The 17,650-nt window shown below is 35.5% G+C and overlaps 4 protein-coding genes and 1 non-coding gene across 5 annotated transcripts; 3 read left to right on the forward strand and 2 right to left on the reverse strand.

Moving 5' to 3' along the window:
- Positions 1–2,681: 2,681 nt before the first annotated feature.
- On the forward strand, positions 2,682–3,494 carry LOC21394780. The gene has a single exon (XM_010102295.2). It carries the CDS (start codon positions 2,682–2,684, stop codon positions 3,492–3,494), a length of 813 nt encoding a protein of 270 aa, XP_010100597.2.
- A 2,075-nt stretch (positions 3,495–5,569) lies between these two features.
- On the forward strand, positions 5,570–7,699 carry LOC112092348 (L-type lectin-domain containing receptor kinase IX.1-like). Its single transcript, XM_024168322.1, has one exon. It carries the CDS (start codon positions 5,570–5,572, stop codon positions 7,697–7,699), a length of 2,130 nt encoding a protein of 709 aa, XP_024024090.1.
- Positions 7,700–11,584: 3,885 nt separating this feature from the next.
- Positions 11,585–11,688, reverse strand: LOC112092359. The gene has a single exon (XR_002902549.1). It is a non-coding gene; the product is annotated as a small nucleolar RNA R71 (small nucleolar RNA).
- Positions 11,689–12,696: 1,008 nt separating this feature from the next.
- On the forward strand, positions 12,697–13,359 carry LOC112092349. The gene has a single exon (XM_024168323.1). It carries the CDS (start codon positions 12,697–12,699, stop codon positions 13,357–13,359), a length of 663 nt encoding a protein of 220 aa, XP_024024091.1.
- A 56-nt stretch (positions 13,360–13,415) lies between these two features.
- On the reverse strand, positions 13,416–14,155 carry LOC112092350. Its single transcript, XM_024168324.1, has 2 exons — positions 13,892–14,155; positions 13,416–13,769 (listed from the first exon to the last, which is right to left on the reverse strand). Exons 1-2 carry the CDS (start codon positions 14,153–14,155, stop codon positions 13,416–13,418), a joined length of 618 nt encoding a protein of 205 aa, XP_024024092.1.
- Between the last annotated feature and the right edge of the window lie 3,495 nt (positions 14,156–17,650).

Consider the following 17,650-nt stretch of genomic DNA (forward strand, 5'->3'; position numbering starts at 1 on the left):
TCACTGCGAAATAGATAGAAAAAAATTAGGAAAAAATTTTCCAGTACAAAATGCGATTATTCATTAACAGTAGCGTTGTAAAATCACACGAAAAAGAAGCAGAATTTTTTTTGCATTTTCAAATTAAATCTTTGTTGCAACTCATTTTCAGTGTAAAAATATGTAATTTCGGTCTTGATGAGTCCAACCCTGACAAATGTATGAGAAGATTAACGGAAGAAAACAAAAGATAACCGAGAACAATATATTTAGTGGAGAGAGGCATAATTACCTGCAGTGCAGACAAGAAAAGGATTTTTGCTTAGCGATTGTTTGGGACTGATGGGCTTTCTTGTGATGGTGGAGGATCTCACTGTCTCGACCTAAAGTAAATTTATTATTAAGATTAATTACAAAAATTCTCCAAACTATTTATGTGTAACACCGGGCCTTCAATTTTTAAATGGCAGCATCAGTTCTCTGAGAAATGAAATAATAATAAAAAAACCCTTTTTTCCGTTAGATTTTTTTTTTCTTTTGGCTGAAAATGATTTTTCTTGCGTTACCAAAAAAAAAAAAAAAAGATTTAAATTTTAAAATGAATAAAAAATGTGATTAATTTCTTGCGTTTATTGTTTATAATTGTTTTTTGGTTGAAATTATGAATCTTATATAATTTCTTAAGAATGACAAGGAAGGATGCCATTTAATTTCCATCTTAATTCAGAGAATGTGCACCAAGATTGGACCACAAATTACATGCGCACCCTGTAACATCAAAATTTCATTTATAACGAAAAGACGAATAAAATCCTATTTATATATTCTATTAAAATCTTTCATCGCTATTAAGTTTTTATTAAAATGCTATTTAAATACAAATTAAAGTTTTAACCCAATCAAACGCAAACTTAAATAGATTTTTAATTTATATCATAACTCAAATGTGCACATCAAAACAATTACAACTTCAACTCAAATCATAACTAAAAAATGCAACCGAATAAGCCCTTCATGTTTTAGGAATTCATTTTTTTTAAAAGTGATCATTCATGATCGTCTTGTAATTATTTTATACATAAAAATTTTAAAAAAATTATTTTACTAATAAATTTTTTTATTGAGTCATTTTTATAAAGGGCTCCTGAAAACTAAGTCAAATGTTTAGCTGAATTGCGTGGTTGCCTTTGGACCTCACTAGACAGTTGTAATTTGTCCCTTAATTTTTTAATTTTTGAAAATTTACCCTAATAAATATACAAATATAGCAAAGCATCCCCAATAGATAATGGTATTCATTTTTCAACGGGAATTGATATGCAACTTGCACATGGGTTAATGATTAAGACCACGAAAGGTCTTTTTTTTTTTTTTAACCAACGTTAGCTCAAATTTATAAAAACAATGTAAATTTAAAAAATCTCTTTTGATAAAACTTTATTAATAGAAAAATATAAAAATATCACTCTAAAATTATCATCTTTATATTTATATCACTCAATGACATAAATTTAACATTTATGTCACTTAATTCATTAAAAACATATCTTGATAGGAATCAAAAATATCCTATCAGATTATTTTTTCTCAACAAAGATGACAAGACATCTCCAGCTCCGGTTTCAAGGAGTATTCTAATAAAATATCAAAATTATTTCTATTATTTTCCTTCCGACGAAATTTTTTGTTTCTGAAAAAAATGGAACAAGAAAAAATATTCCAACAGTAGTTTTGAATGGGAAGTTTGGTTTTTTTTTTTTTTTTTTTTTTTTTTTTTTTTTTTTTTTTTTTCCTGCAATTAGATGGGCTTCTGTTAAATTTTCTTTTTCCCATTTAGCCGCTCTGTGAACTTTGAATAATTTTTGGTTGTTATTTGGAAGAATACATTTCGCTGAAATTTGGATGTGTTTATTATATTATATTAGTAATTTCAAATCTCTTCCATCTTTAGGAAGTATGCGTTTTGAATCTCTCAAACCTTTTTTTCTTCATTTATGCTGTTTTATTTATTTCTGAAGAGGGATGCTCTGTTCCAAATTAAAAATTTATATTTTCTTGTAGTTTTAATTATCTGTAGGACGCGATATGAGTAATTTAGTTGATGGAATTTAGGTAATAATACAAACAAGACAGGAAAATGTATAAATAAATTAAAGGGCCCACTAGCTAAATACATAGAAGTGAACAAAATTATAACAGGAATTTTGCATGTGAATTAGTTTGGTTTTCTTATGGATCAATTCCTGGATGGGGGTTGCTTCTTTTAAATGTTTTGGATTATGAAATAAAGTTTGGCTGAATCTTATAAGAAAAATATGTAGCATAAATGGTGATGACATTATTTCTTATTGGGAAGCAAAAACGACAAGCTTCCACAATCTGCCGGAGGATGCTGTGCATGACATCTTTTCGCGGCTCCCTGCCGACGCTTTGGTACTATTCAAGCGCGTTAGCAAGTCTTTGGTACACTCGTATTTGTTCCCTAATCAAAGACCCACCATTTGTTTCCAAGAATCTCGAAAATTTCAAGCACAAGTCCTCTTCATCCTTAATTATCCGTCGCCCTTGCCCCCCTAAAGGCCAGCAAACAAATAACTACTATGAACAAACATTCTCATTGATGATGGTGACAATGATCGCTGCGGTTCTTTAATTGTGATGGGATCATTTGCCTCATGATTGGCGGGTTCAATGTCATTGCGATGGGATCATTTGCCTCATTAAATTTGATGGAAGTGATGTTATGCAATCCAGTATTACAAGAGTTCAAGCTTGTGCCGGGATCAAAGACTCGTGTGAACAATTTTAGCTGTGGAGGAATAGGATTTGGATACGACTCCAGAACTAAGAATTATAAGCTTGTAAGACTTCACGAGTATTGTACAGAAGCCGGAGATGAGGTGCGCATCTTGGGTTCTAACTCTTGGAGACAGATTAACGTTTCTCAAGATGTAAGAATTACAGATCAATATCAATACTTACATTGGAAAGGAGATTGTTATTGGCAAGTGCAGGATCATATGGCTGAGTTACTTGAGTGGGAGATCCTTTGTTTTGATATGGCTGATGAAATATTTTATTCCGTGTCATTCCTAACCAATGAACTGGACATTGCATCATTTCCAGTGTGGAATGACTCATTTGCTTTGTTTTTATGTACTCAAGAGATCAGTGAGAATTCAGATTTAACATCCTACGAAATGTGGAATATGTTAAAAGGTTGCTCTCCTACAACCTTAATACCCAAAAGCTTAGGGATATTGGGATGGCTGGGCCTATGTATCATTTGCCAATTTGTTTCACTTTCTACGTCAAGAGCTTGGTTTCTGTCAAAGGATGAGAAAACACTATATGTTGAGAAAATGGAGAAGATTAAACAGAAGAAAAACACAACGGATGAAGTGATTTCAAGAGAGATGTTATTACTCAAGGGTGCACCTGTTTGTTTCTTTGTTCCTGTCAATTTAGTGTATCTTACTCTCATCAAATCATGTGTAAAAGCTGTGCTTTCATGATTTTCCCTTTCACGGCGTGTTCTGAGTCTAAGATCAATTTACAATTATATCATGATATTCACCATGAATGAAGACATCTTATAATGAGCCCTCAAGAACGACACTTCCAACAAATATTGCTCTTTCCAGCTTTATATATCATCAAAACATGGATTACAGTATCATCAACAAACTCATTATTACTAATTGAATAGAAGACCAATTCCTTAATCTGACCGGCACAACACAAATTCGGTATCCAATAATTTTTAAATAGGAGGAAAACATTAAGAATAGATATTTAGTATAATTCGTCTGTACTTTCTTGAAATGTTTGATATTCACCATGAGTGAAGACATCTTATAATGAGCCCTAAAGAACGACACGTCCAACAAATATTGATCTTTCTAGCTTTATTATCATCAAAGCATGGATTACAATAACATCGACAAACTTATTATTACTAATTGAATAGAAGACCAATTCCTTAATCTGAACGGCACAACACAAATTCGGTATCCAATAATTTTTAAATAGGAGAAAACATTAGGAATAGATATTTAGTATAATTCGTCTACACTTTCTTGGAATGTATGATATTCACCATGAATGAAGACATCTTATAATGAGCCCTCAAGAACGATACTTCCAACAAATTTTGCTCTTTCTAGCTTTATATATCATCAAAACGTGGATTACAATATCATCAACAAACTTATTATTACTAATTGAATAGAAGATCAATTCCTGACCGGCATAACACAAATTCGGTATCCAATAATCTGTAAATAGGAGAAAAATATTAGGAATAGATATTAAGTATAATTTATTTGTACTTTCTTGGAATGTATGATATTCACCATGAATAAAGACATCTTATAATGAGCCTTCAAGAACGTCACTTCCAAGAAGTATTGCTCTTTCCAGCTTTATATATCAACAAAACACGGATTATAATATCATCAACAAACGACAAGTGATACTTTATTTCTCTATTTAACTAGCTCACTGTATTTGTATCTCTTTCCATTTGGCAAGTGTCAAATACAAGTGAATGTAAATAGATTACCTTGGAAGATTTTCGTAAGAAGCTCTTGAAAACGACAACGATACTTTATTCTTGTTTCTTTGATGATAAATGAAGAGAGAGAAAAGTGGTAAACAAAAGCTAGCTGTGATTACTGCTACTATTTTTTTTTCCAAACAATACACCGGAGGATATATATTTGATTTGTTAGAGCCTAGTCAAATGAAAAACTACCAAGTATTATTACATATCACGCGCTTTTAGACTAATCAAATAAATAGGATGTAGCATGAGAGGACAATTACCCACTGTCCAATTTTCTGTTATTTAGGAAGATGACTTTTTGATTGAATACAAATAGAAAAATGCTCAAAGGTGCTTTAGAGGTACCGTCGCGAATCGGAAGATTCACCTTTTATCAGTGGATGGTGCAAAGAACATTGTCTAAAGATTGCCATCGTCAGTATTTTGATTTGCTAAGAAATTTTGACAATAATCCATCGAAACTTCTTTTAGAGGGTGATATTGTTGGTCTGTTTGTGATAACTTTGTAATCAATTCATGGAAGACACCACCTCTATAAAGTTGCTCCATTTGCCCGCTCGTGTAAGAGTCTCATATCCTGTAATTTACCGCATAGTTCTTTTATTGAGCATAAAATTGAGATTGATTAATGTTTGTAGGGCCCGTCAGTAACTATGTCGTTTAATGTACACCCACTAATACTCGGACCTCACCAATATACGTAGGGCCCATCAGTTGAGTTTGAGCATTCCTGCAGGCCATAACTTTGTACTCAGAGAATTTTTATTAATTGAATGGAAGACCAATTCGTCTGGCCGGCACAACACGGAAAACGTATTCAATAATTTTCCAATGGGAGAAAGACATCTTTGACAACCTTCTAATATTCGAGAAAAATAATATCGGTGCCTTTTTCTCTGAAATTTCTTGGAATGTATGATTCATATAATTATTCATGAATAAAGACATCTTATTTATGGTTCGTTTGGTTCATAAATTAGAATCATGAGATTAAAATTGTGAGAGAAAATACTATAACGAACTATGAACTATTATTCAAATCATGGTATGAATCCTTCAATCAAACGCCCCCTTAATGATCAGTCATCCACAACTGCGTCTTCCCAACATATTAATATATCGCTCGATTCCATTTATCATCAAAATATGGATTATAATATCAACAATCTTAATATCTTAGCTCCCACATTCCACAACTACAACACTTATTTTTGGCTCAGACTAGTAATTCTTCCAGCTTTAGTAATTCTCCATGCAAATGCAATTTCATTTAACCGCACGGACTTCAGAAACTGGTCTGGCATCGCATTCGGCGGTGATGCCAATACCTATACGACAGATGGAGTCGGCCTCAGGCTCAACGCGAACAAATCCGATAGCACCGGCAGAGCGGTATACGCTGAAGAGATGCAGGTTTGGAACTCTCAAACCGGAAATAAAACGGCGGACTTCGACACTACATTCTCTTTCCTCATGACAATGGAAACAAGTCCTCCTGATCGCGGAGATGGCTTTGCCTTCTTTCTAGCAAAAAACGGTTCTCACGTACCACCGAACGCTAGGGGAGGCTGTTTAGGGCTGATTTCCAATTGTACCAACACCACCGCGGTGAATGGCCTTGTTGCTGTGGAGTTCGATAATCACAAAAACGATCAGTACGAAACAAGCGAGAGCCATATCGCAATCGACGTAAACTCGATCCGTTCGGTGAAGACCGTGAACTTGACAAGTAATTGGAGTTCCGGATCCATAGGTTTTGCGAGGATTTGGTATACTTCTCAGACCAAAACCCTCTCTGTTAGGGTTTCTTACCGTCAGTATGAAACTTACGAGCTTTCTCATCAAATTGATCTATCGCAAGTTCTGCCTGAACACTTAAATTTCGGTTTCTCCGCATCCACTGGTGATAGAACGGCGACGCACGACATCCTTTCTTGGGAGTTTAGCTCGACAAACTTTTCATTAATCGCGCAAGATCTTCCGAAAGAGGGTGGTGGAGTGGATCGAGTCCTCCTGGTGGCTTGTGTAATTGGTGGGTCTTTTCTAATATTTCTTGGTGTTGCGTTGTTGTGTGGCTTTCGTTATTGTAAGAAGAGAACTAGATTCGACGCGTCAAATATGGATCGTGAATTTGAGCATTATATGGGGCCTAAGAAGTTCTCTTATAAAGAATTGGTTAAGGCCACAAACAAGTTTGCTGAAGAAGGTAAACTCGGTGAAGGAGGATTTGGCGAAGTTTACAAAGGCTACTTGAGTTACTTGAATCTAACCGTGGCAGTTAAAAGAGGTTCTAAGCGATCCAAACAAGGAAGAAAAGAGTACATGTCCGAGGTTAAAATAATTAGTAGACTCAGACACAGAAATCTAGTGCAACTAATTGGTTGGTGTCATGAGATCAGCAAAGAGTTCCTTCTTGTCTACGAGTTCCTCCCAAATGGTAGCCTTGATTCTCACTTGTTTGGAAGAAAAAGAAGAATTCTTTCGTGGGAAGTGAGGCATAAAATAGTCCTTGGGCTTGCCTCTGCACTCCTCTACTTGCATGAAGAATCAGAACGATGTGTCCTTCATAGGGATATCAAATCGAGCAACATAATGTTGGATTCAGATTTCAACGCCAAGCTTGGGGATTTCGGCTTAGCAAGGCTAGTGGACGAAGCCACTGGTCCCCAGACAACGGCGTTGGCCGGAACATTGGGCTACATGGCACCGGAGTACATAAGCACGAGCAAGGTGAGCAAGGCGTCGGACGTCTTCAGCTTTGGGGTGGTGGCGTTAGAAATAGCATGTGGGAGAAAATCCATTGAACGCAATTCGGAAGAGGAGGATAGGGTTTCTCTTGTTGCTTGGGTTTGGGCCTTTTACGGAAGTGGAAGGCTTCTTGATGTGGTTGATGAGAGGTTATGCATGGAATTTAACGTGAAACAGATGGAGTGTTTGCTGACCGTTGGATTGTGGTGCGTTCATCCGGACCATAATCTAAGACCGTCCATAAAGGAAGTCATACAAGTCCTTAGTTTTGAAGCGCCATTGCCTGATCTTCCCAAAAACATGCCTGTTCCCAACTATCATGCACCTGAGAACGCTACAATACAAGTTCCTTTATCAACTAGTGTGCCCACCATAACTTATTCGTCAATTTTCTTAGGCCGTTAAGCACTGGTATTACTCTTTTCGTCTCTTTGGTTATTATAATTCCTTTATTTTCGTGCTCATATTGTGTTGGAATGTGCAAAGTACATATCAGGTGTTGAAGTTATAATGTTGAAGTTATAAGAGAGTTGCGAAATATAAATGATATGTGTTATATATTGTATGTTGATTCTCTAAACTATATATATCACTACAATAAAAAGGTTTATTAGCGACGATATAGCTTGATTATTTTATTCATTTTATGTCCTAAAAAAAGACCTCAAGTATCAAAGTGACATTTTTAAAAACTTCAAGATATCTTTATAATATTACGAAAAACACATAACACCAAATTAATTTTTCCGAGTAACACATGGTACTAAGGTGATTATTATCCTTCAATCTAATAATTTTAATCACTTTATATCTAAGCATTGAAACACAATAAATGGCATATATTTACTATAATTATAAGTCTTGCCTACCCAACGTCGTGGTTTTTCCATCAATCATCAATCTAATTGTCACGCCCCAAAAACAAGAGTTAGTGACGTGGAGGCTCATTTAGAAGTTAAACATGATTAGGAAAGTAATTAAATATTTCAAAACATTATAATCAAAATCAAAGGTACACGATTAAAGAAATTTCTAAACAAGCCCAACATTTTGCTGAAATTAAATTACAAGAAAGTGATGAGAACTTTCACACTTTCTGATAAAAGAGGTTTAGAAACTGAGCCTCTGGCATCATTCAGGGTCCACCCACAGAATATACAATATTGTACATTCATGAACATGTAAATATCATTTACAGACATCAAGCACAGTCTAGAAACTTAAGGTTTGCAGTTTCAGAATGTAACAATCCTTTCATTTATACACAATGATGATGCACTCTATTCTCACTATATCCGACGGTAACAGTTTATTCAGTTACTCCGCACTGCTCCTAGCGTCGCCTTGGAGGGGTTTAATATTTATAGAAACAAATAAAATGTGAGCGAAAGGCCCAATAGGATGTAATTTGAAATAAATTTTTACAAACAAGTAAATACTTGAGTAAGCAAGTAAATAAATAATTAAACAAGTAAATGAAAATATTTAGTTCCAACACAACAGCCGGAACCTCACATCCTTTTTCTGAAAGAAAATATAAACTGAAAATTTCATATTACAGGCATCAGCAAGTTATTTATACTATGATAAATTACTTACACAACCATAAGCATAAGCCTTATCACCACCGTAGTGGCCCGGTCCGGGTTTCGGCTTCTGCCCCCAAAAATACGATCTCCATATCCTATCTAGGCCATTAACAGGTTTACCAATTCGGAAGATCTCTTATCTTAAGAAATCCTTCATTAAAACTCTAAAATAGTTCATTATAATTCCAATAGCTAAAATCAAGCTATTGTGTTAAAATGTTTTTCTTTTGCAAACATGCCATTTCTTTAAAACATTTGCAAGGCCAAAACTCTTTTAAAAACAGGCTATCAAAGAAAGGGATAAGAAATCCTACCTCTCAAGTACCAAACCTGGGGCTAGCGTTGCGTTATCCTAGTATCCGCTTCCTCGAAGCCTTTCAATCCGATTCTTCAGCTATCATTTACATAAAACAACACTTTAGGACTAAATTCTCACTCCTAAAGCTGATCATTCTCAATTATACACTTTGATTTCCTATTAGTGTGCCTTAATCCAATTTCATGTTTCATAAGTCATTTTATGTGTCAAGTCATCATTCTAAGGGTTTTAATCTCAAAATATGGATTACATATGCTAATCCATATACTTTAGGTGCCCAAATGAAACTAATTTGGGCTTTCTTCAAAAATCGAGGTCAAAACAGGGTTTCCAAAATGACTCACCCTTTTTCCTTTGTCAATTGGCCGACCGGTGACTGATGAGTGAGTTTTACTCGCTCATTTAGTATCATTTTACACTTAATATCTAGTTGGTTTTTGAGGTTTTTGTTAGTTTTTATGTGTGTTTTCATTCTTTGTTTGAAGGTTAGGTGAAAGTCTATGATTTGGAAGGTTTTAGACAACTTTTGGTGGAAAAAGATAACAAACATAGTGCTTAGGTGCCAATTTGTAGCGTTTTGGCGCTCAGTTTTACAGAAACAGGACATTTGGGCAGAATGGATAGCGTTTTGGCACCCATGATAGCGTTTTGAAGCCCATGATTTTTCACAGCCAGCGTCGCAGTGCTAGGAGCTCAGCGCTGCAGCGCTACGACGCGAGAAAAGAAGCGTTTTGAAGGCCAATTGTGAGAAAACTTACCCGTGTTGACCATAATACTCCAAAACATATAAATAGATGATTCTAGGACAATTAAATGGACTTTTGGACTGGAGAGTGATGGCTGACTTTTGAGAGGAGATTCAAGAAGAGAAAGGAGAATTGAGTACGGAGAAGAAGAACGGCAAAAATCTAGAGACGGAGACGCTTCAATTCAACTCCAAACTAGTTCTTTTCTTTCCTTTCCAATGATTAAGACTTTGTTTAGGAATTTATTTTGTTTAGAGATGAACTAATTTCTTTTTCTGGGGCTATGATGTAGCCGGATTATGAATGTTCGAATTCTCAATTTTCTTTTTAAGTAATTGATGTTTAATCCATATATGCTGAGTATTTCAATTTATTCTTAATGCTTGTGATTGTTTGGCCAACTATTACATGATTTCGTATTTGATTTGAGACTGAGAGGTGATAATTAAATAAGCTCTTAATTGAAATACCATGAGTTGTTCATAGGATAGAAATATCTATGATGCTTGTGTAGTTCTTTTCAATTTCTTGCACTTAATAATTTTTAACAGGTTTAGAAGTCTGACAGAGATGTAGATTTTGCTTGTTGGATTAATATTATTGTTGCTTGAGAAAGAATAATAATTGCTTTAGAGAAATTGCTGTCAGTATAGGATTGAATGTTAATTTTCTTGAATTATGGGAATTTGAACATGATTAATTTTGGTGAAATCAGAAACCTAGAGTTTTAATCTATTGAATTTTATTCTATTGCTTAGCGTTGTTTGATTTATTTAATCGTTTTAGTTTTACTTTACTTAATTTTATAAACGCTCTTTTCGATTATTCAAATAAAATTGGGGTTAATATAATTTCGGTAATTAGTAAACAACAATCCTTGTGGGATGATAATCTTATTCACTATTATATTACTTGATTGCGATAGCGTATACTTGCATTACGATTTTTCACAACAAGTTTTTGGCGCCGTTGCCGGGGATTGTTTTGTTTTTACTAATATCGATACCAACTCTAGTTTTACTTTGGATTTTATTTTGTTATTTATTTTCTTGTTCTTGTTTAGTGCTCTGCAGGAATTTACTTTACGTGCATCTGAAAGCTTGGGAGCAACAGTCTACTACCTCTGGATTTATAAATTGAGCGTACCTATCGAAGAAACTGAAGAGAGAAGAGAAAAGCTGCCATTCAGTTGCCAGAAGTGATGGCTGATCCTGAAGGAGAAAAAAATGGGAATAATCAACCACTGAACAATCCTTCGGTGGTCAGTCAGGCAATGACTTTACGAGATTATGTATTGCCACCAACCGGTGTTCAATCAGTGATCAGGAAGCCTGCTATTCAAGCGAATAATTTTGAATTGAAGCCAGTGATGTTGCAGATGATTCAAGCGATCCAATTTAATGGATTGCCGAATGAAGATCCTAATGCTCACATTGCAAATTTTCTGGAGATTTACGAAACTGTCAAATACAATGGAGTTAATGATGAAGCTCTTCGCCTTTGTTTGTTTCCTTTCTCTTTGAGAGATAAAGCAAAAAGTTGGTTGAATTCATTGCCGCCAAATTCGATCACTAGTTGGGAAGACTTAGTTCAGAAGTTCCTTTCTAAATTTTTTCCACCGGGTAAAACAGCGAAGATGCGCATCAAGATCAACAATTTTGCTCAATATGAAAGTGAAACTCTATATGAAGCATGTGAGAGATATAAGGAGTTACTGAGAAGATGTCCTCATCATGGTCTACCTAAATGGATGCAAGTCCATAATTTCTACAATGGGTTGAGCGGCACTACAAGACTCTGATTGATGCATCTGCAAGCGGAGCTTTAATGAAGAAAACTGAAGATGAAGCACATGAGTTGCTAGAAGATATGACAACCAATAATTACCAGTGGCCTAGTGAAAGAAGCATACCAAGGAAGATAGCCGGACTATATGAGATGGATGCTATCACTAATCTGACTTCCCAAATTGCTTCTCTTCCCAAACAATTGCAAAAGACTCAATTGACAGCCAATGCCATCCAAACATCCTCTTCAGTGTGTGAATTTTGCAGCAGATCTCACCAATGTTTTGAATGTCAAGCTGACAACCCTTTTGCGAAGGTACAAATAGAGCAGGCTCAATATGTGGGAAATTTTAATAGCCAATAGAACAATCCTTACTTAAACAAGTTTAATCAAGGATGGCGTAATCACCCAAACTTGTCTTGGAGAAACACTCAAAATGTGTTGCAGCCCGAACAGAGCAACCCATCACAAGAGGAGAAGGTGAATATGGAAGATGCAATGGCTCAATTGGCTACTTCTCACATGCAATTCATGAATGAAACCAAGAAAAGTTTCTAGAATCAATCGGCTCAGATTAGAAGCTTGGAGGTGCAAATCGGTCAATTGGCTAACATGCTAAATGATCGTCAACAAGGTAATTTGCCAAGTACAACAGTGGTGAATCCAATAGAGTAATGTAAGGCCATTACTTTGAGAAGCGAGAAAGAATTAAATACACTCCCAGAGCATAAGAAGTCTAGCAAAAGTAGTGAAGAGGCTTCGTCACCCAAAGATACTCAATCTTGGGAGAAGAGTGGTAAAATTCCTACAGCTCAACAACCTTTGCCGGTGGAGCCATCACGAAGGATCTCGTTTCCTCAACGCCTTTGAAAGAGTAAGCTTGATAAACAATTTTCAAAGTTTCTGGACATCTTTAAGAAATTGCACATAAACATCCCATTCGCTGAAGCTCTTGAACAAATGCCGAGCCATGTGAAGTTTATGAAAGACATCCTGTCAAACAAGAGGAAACTTGAGGATTATGAAACATTTGCACTTACTAAAGAGTGCAGTGCCATCTTGCAAAGGAAGTTACCTCAGGAGCTCAAAGATCCGGGGAGTTTTACCATCCATTGTTATATTAGAAATTCTATTTTTAAAAAGGCACTATGCGATTTAGGTGTAAGCATTAACTTAATGCCTTTGTCAATTTTCAAAAAACTTGGGCTAGGAGAAGCAAGACTAACCACGGTCTCATTACAATTGGCCGATCGCTCCATCAAACACCCGAGAGGAATTATTGAAGATGTACTCGTCAAGGTTGATAAGTTTTTATTTCCGGCCGATTTTATTATCTTGGATATAGAAGAAGAGGAGGAAATCCCCATTATACTTGGGAGACCATTTTTAGCAACCGGTCGGGCTCTCATTGATGTTCAAAAGGGTGAACTTCGCCTAAGAGTACAAGAGGAGAATGTGATTTTCAATGTATTTAATGCTCTTAAATACCCGCAAGCGAGGGATAGTTGTTTTCGAATTGAAACAATTAACACCATGGTCACTGAGCATCTTGGCCAACCTCAAGAGCCTTTGGAAGCTTGTCTAATTTATCCGGAAGCTACTGCAATAGAAGATAGATCATGAAGCTATAGAGTTTGTGCACTGATGGATTCTTTCAGAACTAACAGTCGGAGGTCACTTCAAGATGAACTACTGCCAGCATTGGCCATCTCTCCACTAATATGTCCCTGATTGCGGTTCCTTCTATCACTCCGTTGTGGCCCACCTAAAGCAGAAGGTCTACCAGAAACAGAAGCTTGACCAGTTGCTTCCCTACTTTGATGATAAGCAAAGTTATCCTGCTCCACGCTTGTAGCAACAGCCACTAGTTCTAAAAAATTTTGAATCCTTAAAGCCACCAATGGCCTCCTTACCGAGTTCTTAAGACCCTTATCAAATTTAAGGCTTTTTAAGTGTTCAGAATCCACCAAAGATGGCATAAACCGGGATAAATAATTAAATTTAGACTCGTATTCTCTCACTGACATATCGCCCTGTTACAAGAACATAACTCCATTGCCTTTTCATCCCGATAACTCTGAGGGAAATATTATTCATTGAAAAGTGCCTCAAATTGATCCCAAGTCATTCCTGTAACATCATGCCTTCTCCTCACCTGCTTCGACCAAGTACTCGTTTGTCCTTCCAGCTTATACACTACAAATTCTACCCAGTATTCCTCCGGCACTCTCATAGTGTTTAAATGTTTCACTATGGAATCGAACCAATATTCAGCCTCCTGGGGTCCACCCTCACTGTTGAATGTAGGGATATGTCCACGTCTAAATTCACGGAAATAACTTTGCTTTCTATCCTCAGTCGGTCGCTCATTCTGAGTACGAGTGGCCATCCCTTGGAAAACGGCATACATGGCATCCATGAATTCTTGATTCTGTGGTGCCGATTAATTAACGGATCTACGATGCGGTGGCATCTCCTTTAACTGAAAAGAAACTAGACTGTTTAGTTGATTCTTGATGTCATAGTACATGTATGTACAATCCTGGAGTTTCTAAATGTAAGGCTCTGATACCAAGTTGTCACGCCCCAAAACAGGGGTTAGTGACGTGGAGACTCGTTAAGAAGTTAAACATCATTAGGAAAGTAATTAAGCATTTCAAAACATTATAATCAAAATCAAAGGTACACTATTAAAGAAATTTCTAAACAAGCCCAACATTTTGCTGAAATTAAATTACAAGAAAGTGGTGGGGACTTTCACACTTTCTAATAAAAGAGGCTTAGAAACTGAGCCTCTGGCATCATTCAGGGTCCACCCACAGGATATACAATATTGTCCATACATGAACATGTAAATATCATTTATAGACATCAACCACAATCTAGAAACTTAAGGTTTACAGTTTCAGAATTTAACAATCCTTACATTTATACACAAGGGTGATGCACTCTATTCTCACTGTATCGGACGGTAGCATTTTATTCAGCTACTCAACACTGCTCCTAGCGTCGGCTGAGAGGGGTTTAATATTTATAGGAACAAATAAAACGTGAGCGAAAGGCCCAGTAGGATGTAATTTGAAATAAATTTTTATAAACAAGTGAATAATTGAGTAAGCAAGTAAATAAATAATTAAATAGTAAATGAAAATATTTAGTTCCAACACAACAGTCAGAACCTCATATATTTTTTCTGAAAGGAAATATAAACTAAAAATTTCATATTACAAGCATCAGCAAGGAATTTATACAATGATAAATTACTTACACAACCATAAGCACAAGCCTTATGACCACCGTAGTGGCCTGGTATGAGTTTCAGCTTCTGCCCCCAAGGATGCGATCGCCATATCCTATCTAGGTTATCAGTAGGTTTCCAGTTCGCAAGATCTCTTATCTTAAGAAATCATTGATTAAAACTCTGAAATAGTTAATTATAATTCCAATAGCTATAATCAAGCTATTGTGTTAAAATATTTTTCTTTCACAAACATGCCATTTCTTCAAAACATTTGCAAGGCCAAAACTTTTTTAAAAACAGGCTATCAAAGAAAGGGATAAGAAATCCTACCTCTCAAGTACCAAACCTGGGGCTAGCGTTGCGTTATCCTAGCCTCAAGTACCAAACTTGGGGCTAGCGTTGCGCTATCCTAGCCTCTACTTCCTCGAAGCCTTTCAATTCGATTCTTCAGCTATCATTTACATAAAACAACACTTTAGGACTAAATTCTCACTCCTAAAGCTAATCATTCTCAATTATACACTTCGATTTCCTATTAGTGTGCCTTAATCCAATTCCATGTTTCATAAGTCATTTTATGTTTCAAGTCATCATTTCAAGGGTTTTAATATCAAAACATGGATTAAAGATGCTAATTCATCTACTTTAGGTGCCCAAATGAAACTAATTTGGGTTCTCTTAGAAAATCGAGGTCAAAATAGGGTTTCCAAAATGACTCACCCTTTTTCCTCTGTCAACTGGCCGAGTGGTGACAGAGATGTGCATCACCACCGATCGGTCGGTGGTGTGCTAACCGGTCGACCACATAGGTCCGCTGGTGGAGATCAGCAGGGTGAGGAAACTCGCTAAATCAGTTCAAAAACCTGCAAATATGAGTTTAATCCGAGATATTTCAAAGTAGAATCACTAAATCCAGGTTCTAAATGATAAACTCAGTCGAAAGAACTAAAAATCCCCAATTTTCATTGTGATTTTACTCAAAAGCTATCAAAATCCATTTCGAACTAAAAATAGGTTTTTTTAATAGAAAAATTCGAGATTCAAGAGAAGTTTTTCAGAAATCTTACCTCAAATCCTTCTCTTGACGTTGAAAATTCCTTTAAATCCTTTTTTGGTTCGAAATTCGGATGATTTGGTACAATTTGAACGAGAGATCGAGTGAGAGAAACGAACGAGAGAGAGTGTGAGAGAAACAAATGAGAGAGAGAGAGAGAGGGAGAGAGAGAGAGAGAGAGAGAGTGACCGACACAGAGAGAGTGGGAGTTACGGGATGGAAAAGGAAAGGAAGAAAAAAGAAGAAAGAAAAAGGGAAAAAAGAAAAAGGCAAGTGTCAAAGATATTTAAGATGACAGTCCAGAAAATATGTCTACACACACTTCTGAGGCGAAAATATAAACACTGAAAACTTTTAAATTCCTTAGAAGTATTTAAATTTAAACATCAGAAACATTTAATGAACAATAATTAATTAATTAATTAAATCACATTAGACAAATTAATAAATCTCAATTATCTTAATTAATCTCATTTAATTTCTCGAAGTGTTAAACTAATATTAATGAGTTGGCCCCTTTACTACTGTATTGACAAGTACCATGGGCTCATGAAACCAAGAACAAAGCATTCCAACCTTGATTGCCAATCAAATTTTGACTCAACTTTAATGTGTATGGCCCTGATTTGGTGGAGGAAAATCATGAGGAAAAAAAATTTCTCATTTCTTAGAAGAGAATAATAAAAGCTTATCAACATTTAAAGGTCTCATTCAGTTTACTGATTCGAATTTTTAATTTAAATTAAGATATTATTTTATGTGAAAATTTTTAATTGTAATAAAAAAAATTAAATATGACTTTTTAAAGAATTTTTAACTATAATAAAACTAAAATTTTAATCTTAAATCAATAAAATAAATGAGACTAAAGTCTCCCAACCTTAATTAGCGGTGGATGGACCTAACCAAAACACACCATCATTAAGCATTAAAATAACATGAAGATAGCTATACCGCTCCGCACGGCTCCGCATCACTTCCAAAACGCCACGTGTAAATGCAAAATAATTGCAACATTTTTTTAATAAAAGCGGGACCCATGTTCAAGTGTGAACTTTGGACGGGCCGCCCGTGACCGCTCGAAAAGCCCGAGGATTTGCCCGAACCCAAACCCGACCCGCCCGAGATTTTCAGGCCGCCCGCCCGAGCCTGAATTTCACCTTAAACGGGCCGCAGGCTTGTATTCGGCGGCCCGAGCCCGCCCGAATTGCCCGAATTTTTTAAACTTTTTTTTAATATTAAGTTATTTATATATATATATATTAGTATTACAATTTATATATATATTATATTTATATATATATTAAATTTGAAATGAACACACGAACTATATAAAAAAATTATTTCTTTATTAATTTTTAAATTTGTAATTCATGATTGCCTCATTAAAAACCTTACCAAGAAAAACCCAATTGGGATAAAAACTTGGCAAGGAAAAAAGAGTGCAATCATTTTGTGACGAATTACAAATTGTACAAACTTACATTGTTTATTAAATTACAAATACAATGTAAAAAGTAAATACATATTTACAAATTACAAATTTACAATTTAATTTGAAGCTAAGGGATCATCTTCAAAATTAAATGTTAATCGATTAAATTCATCGATCCATTCTT

Source organism: Morus notabilis, unplaced genomic scaffold (assembly GCF_000414095.1).
Source record: "Morus notabilis unplaced genomic scaffold, ASM41409v2 Scaffold1245, whole genome shotgun sequence".
Lineage (NCBI taxonomy): Eukaryota > Viridiplantae > Streptophyta > Magnoliopsida > Rosales > Moraceae > Morus > Morus notabilis.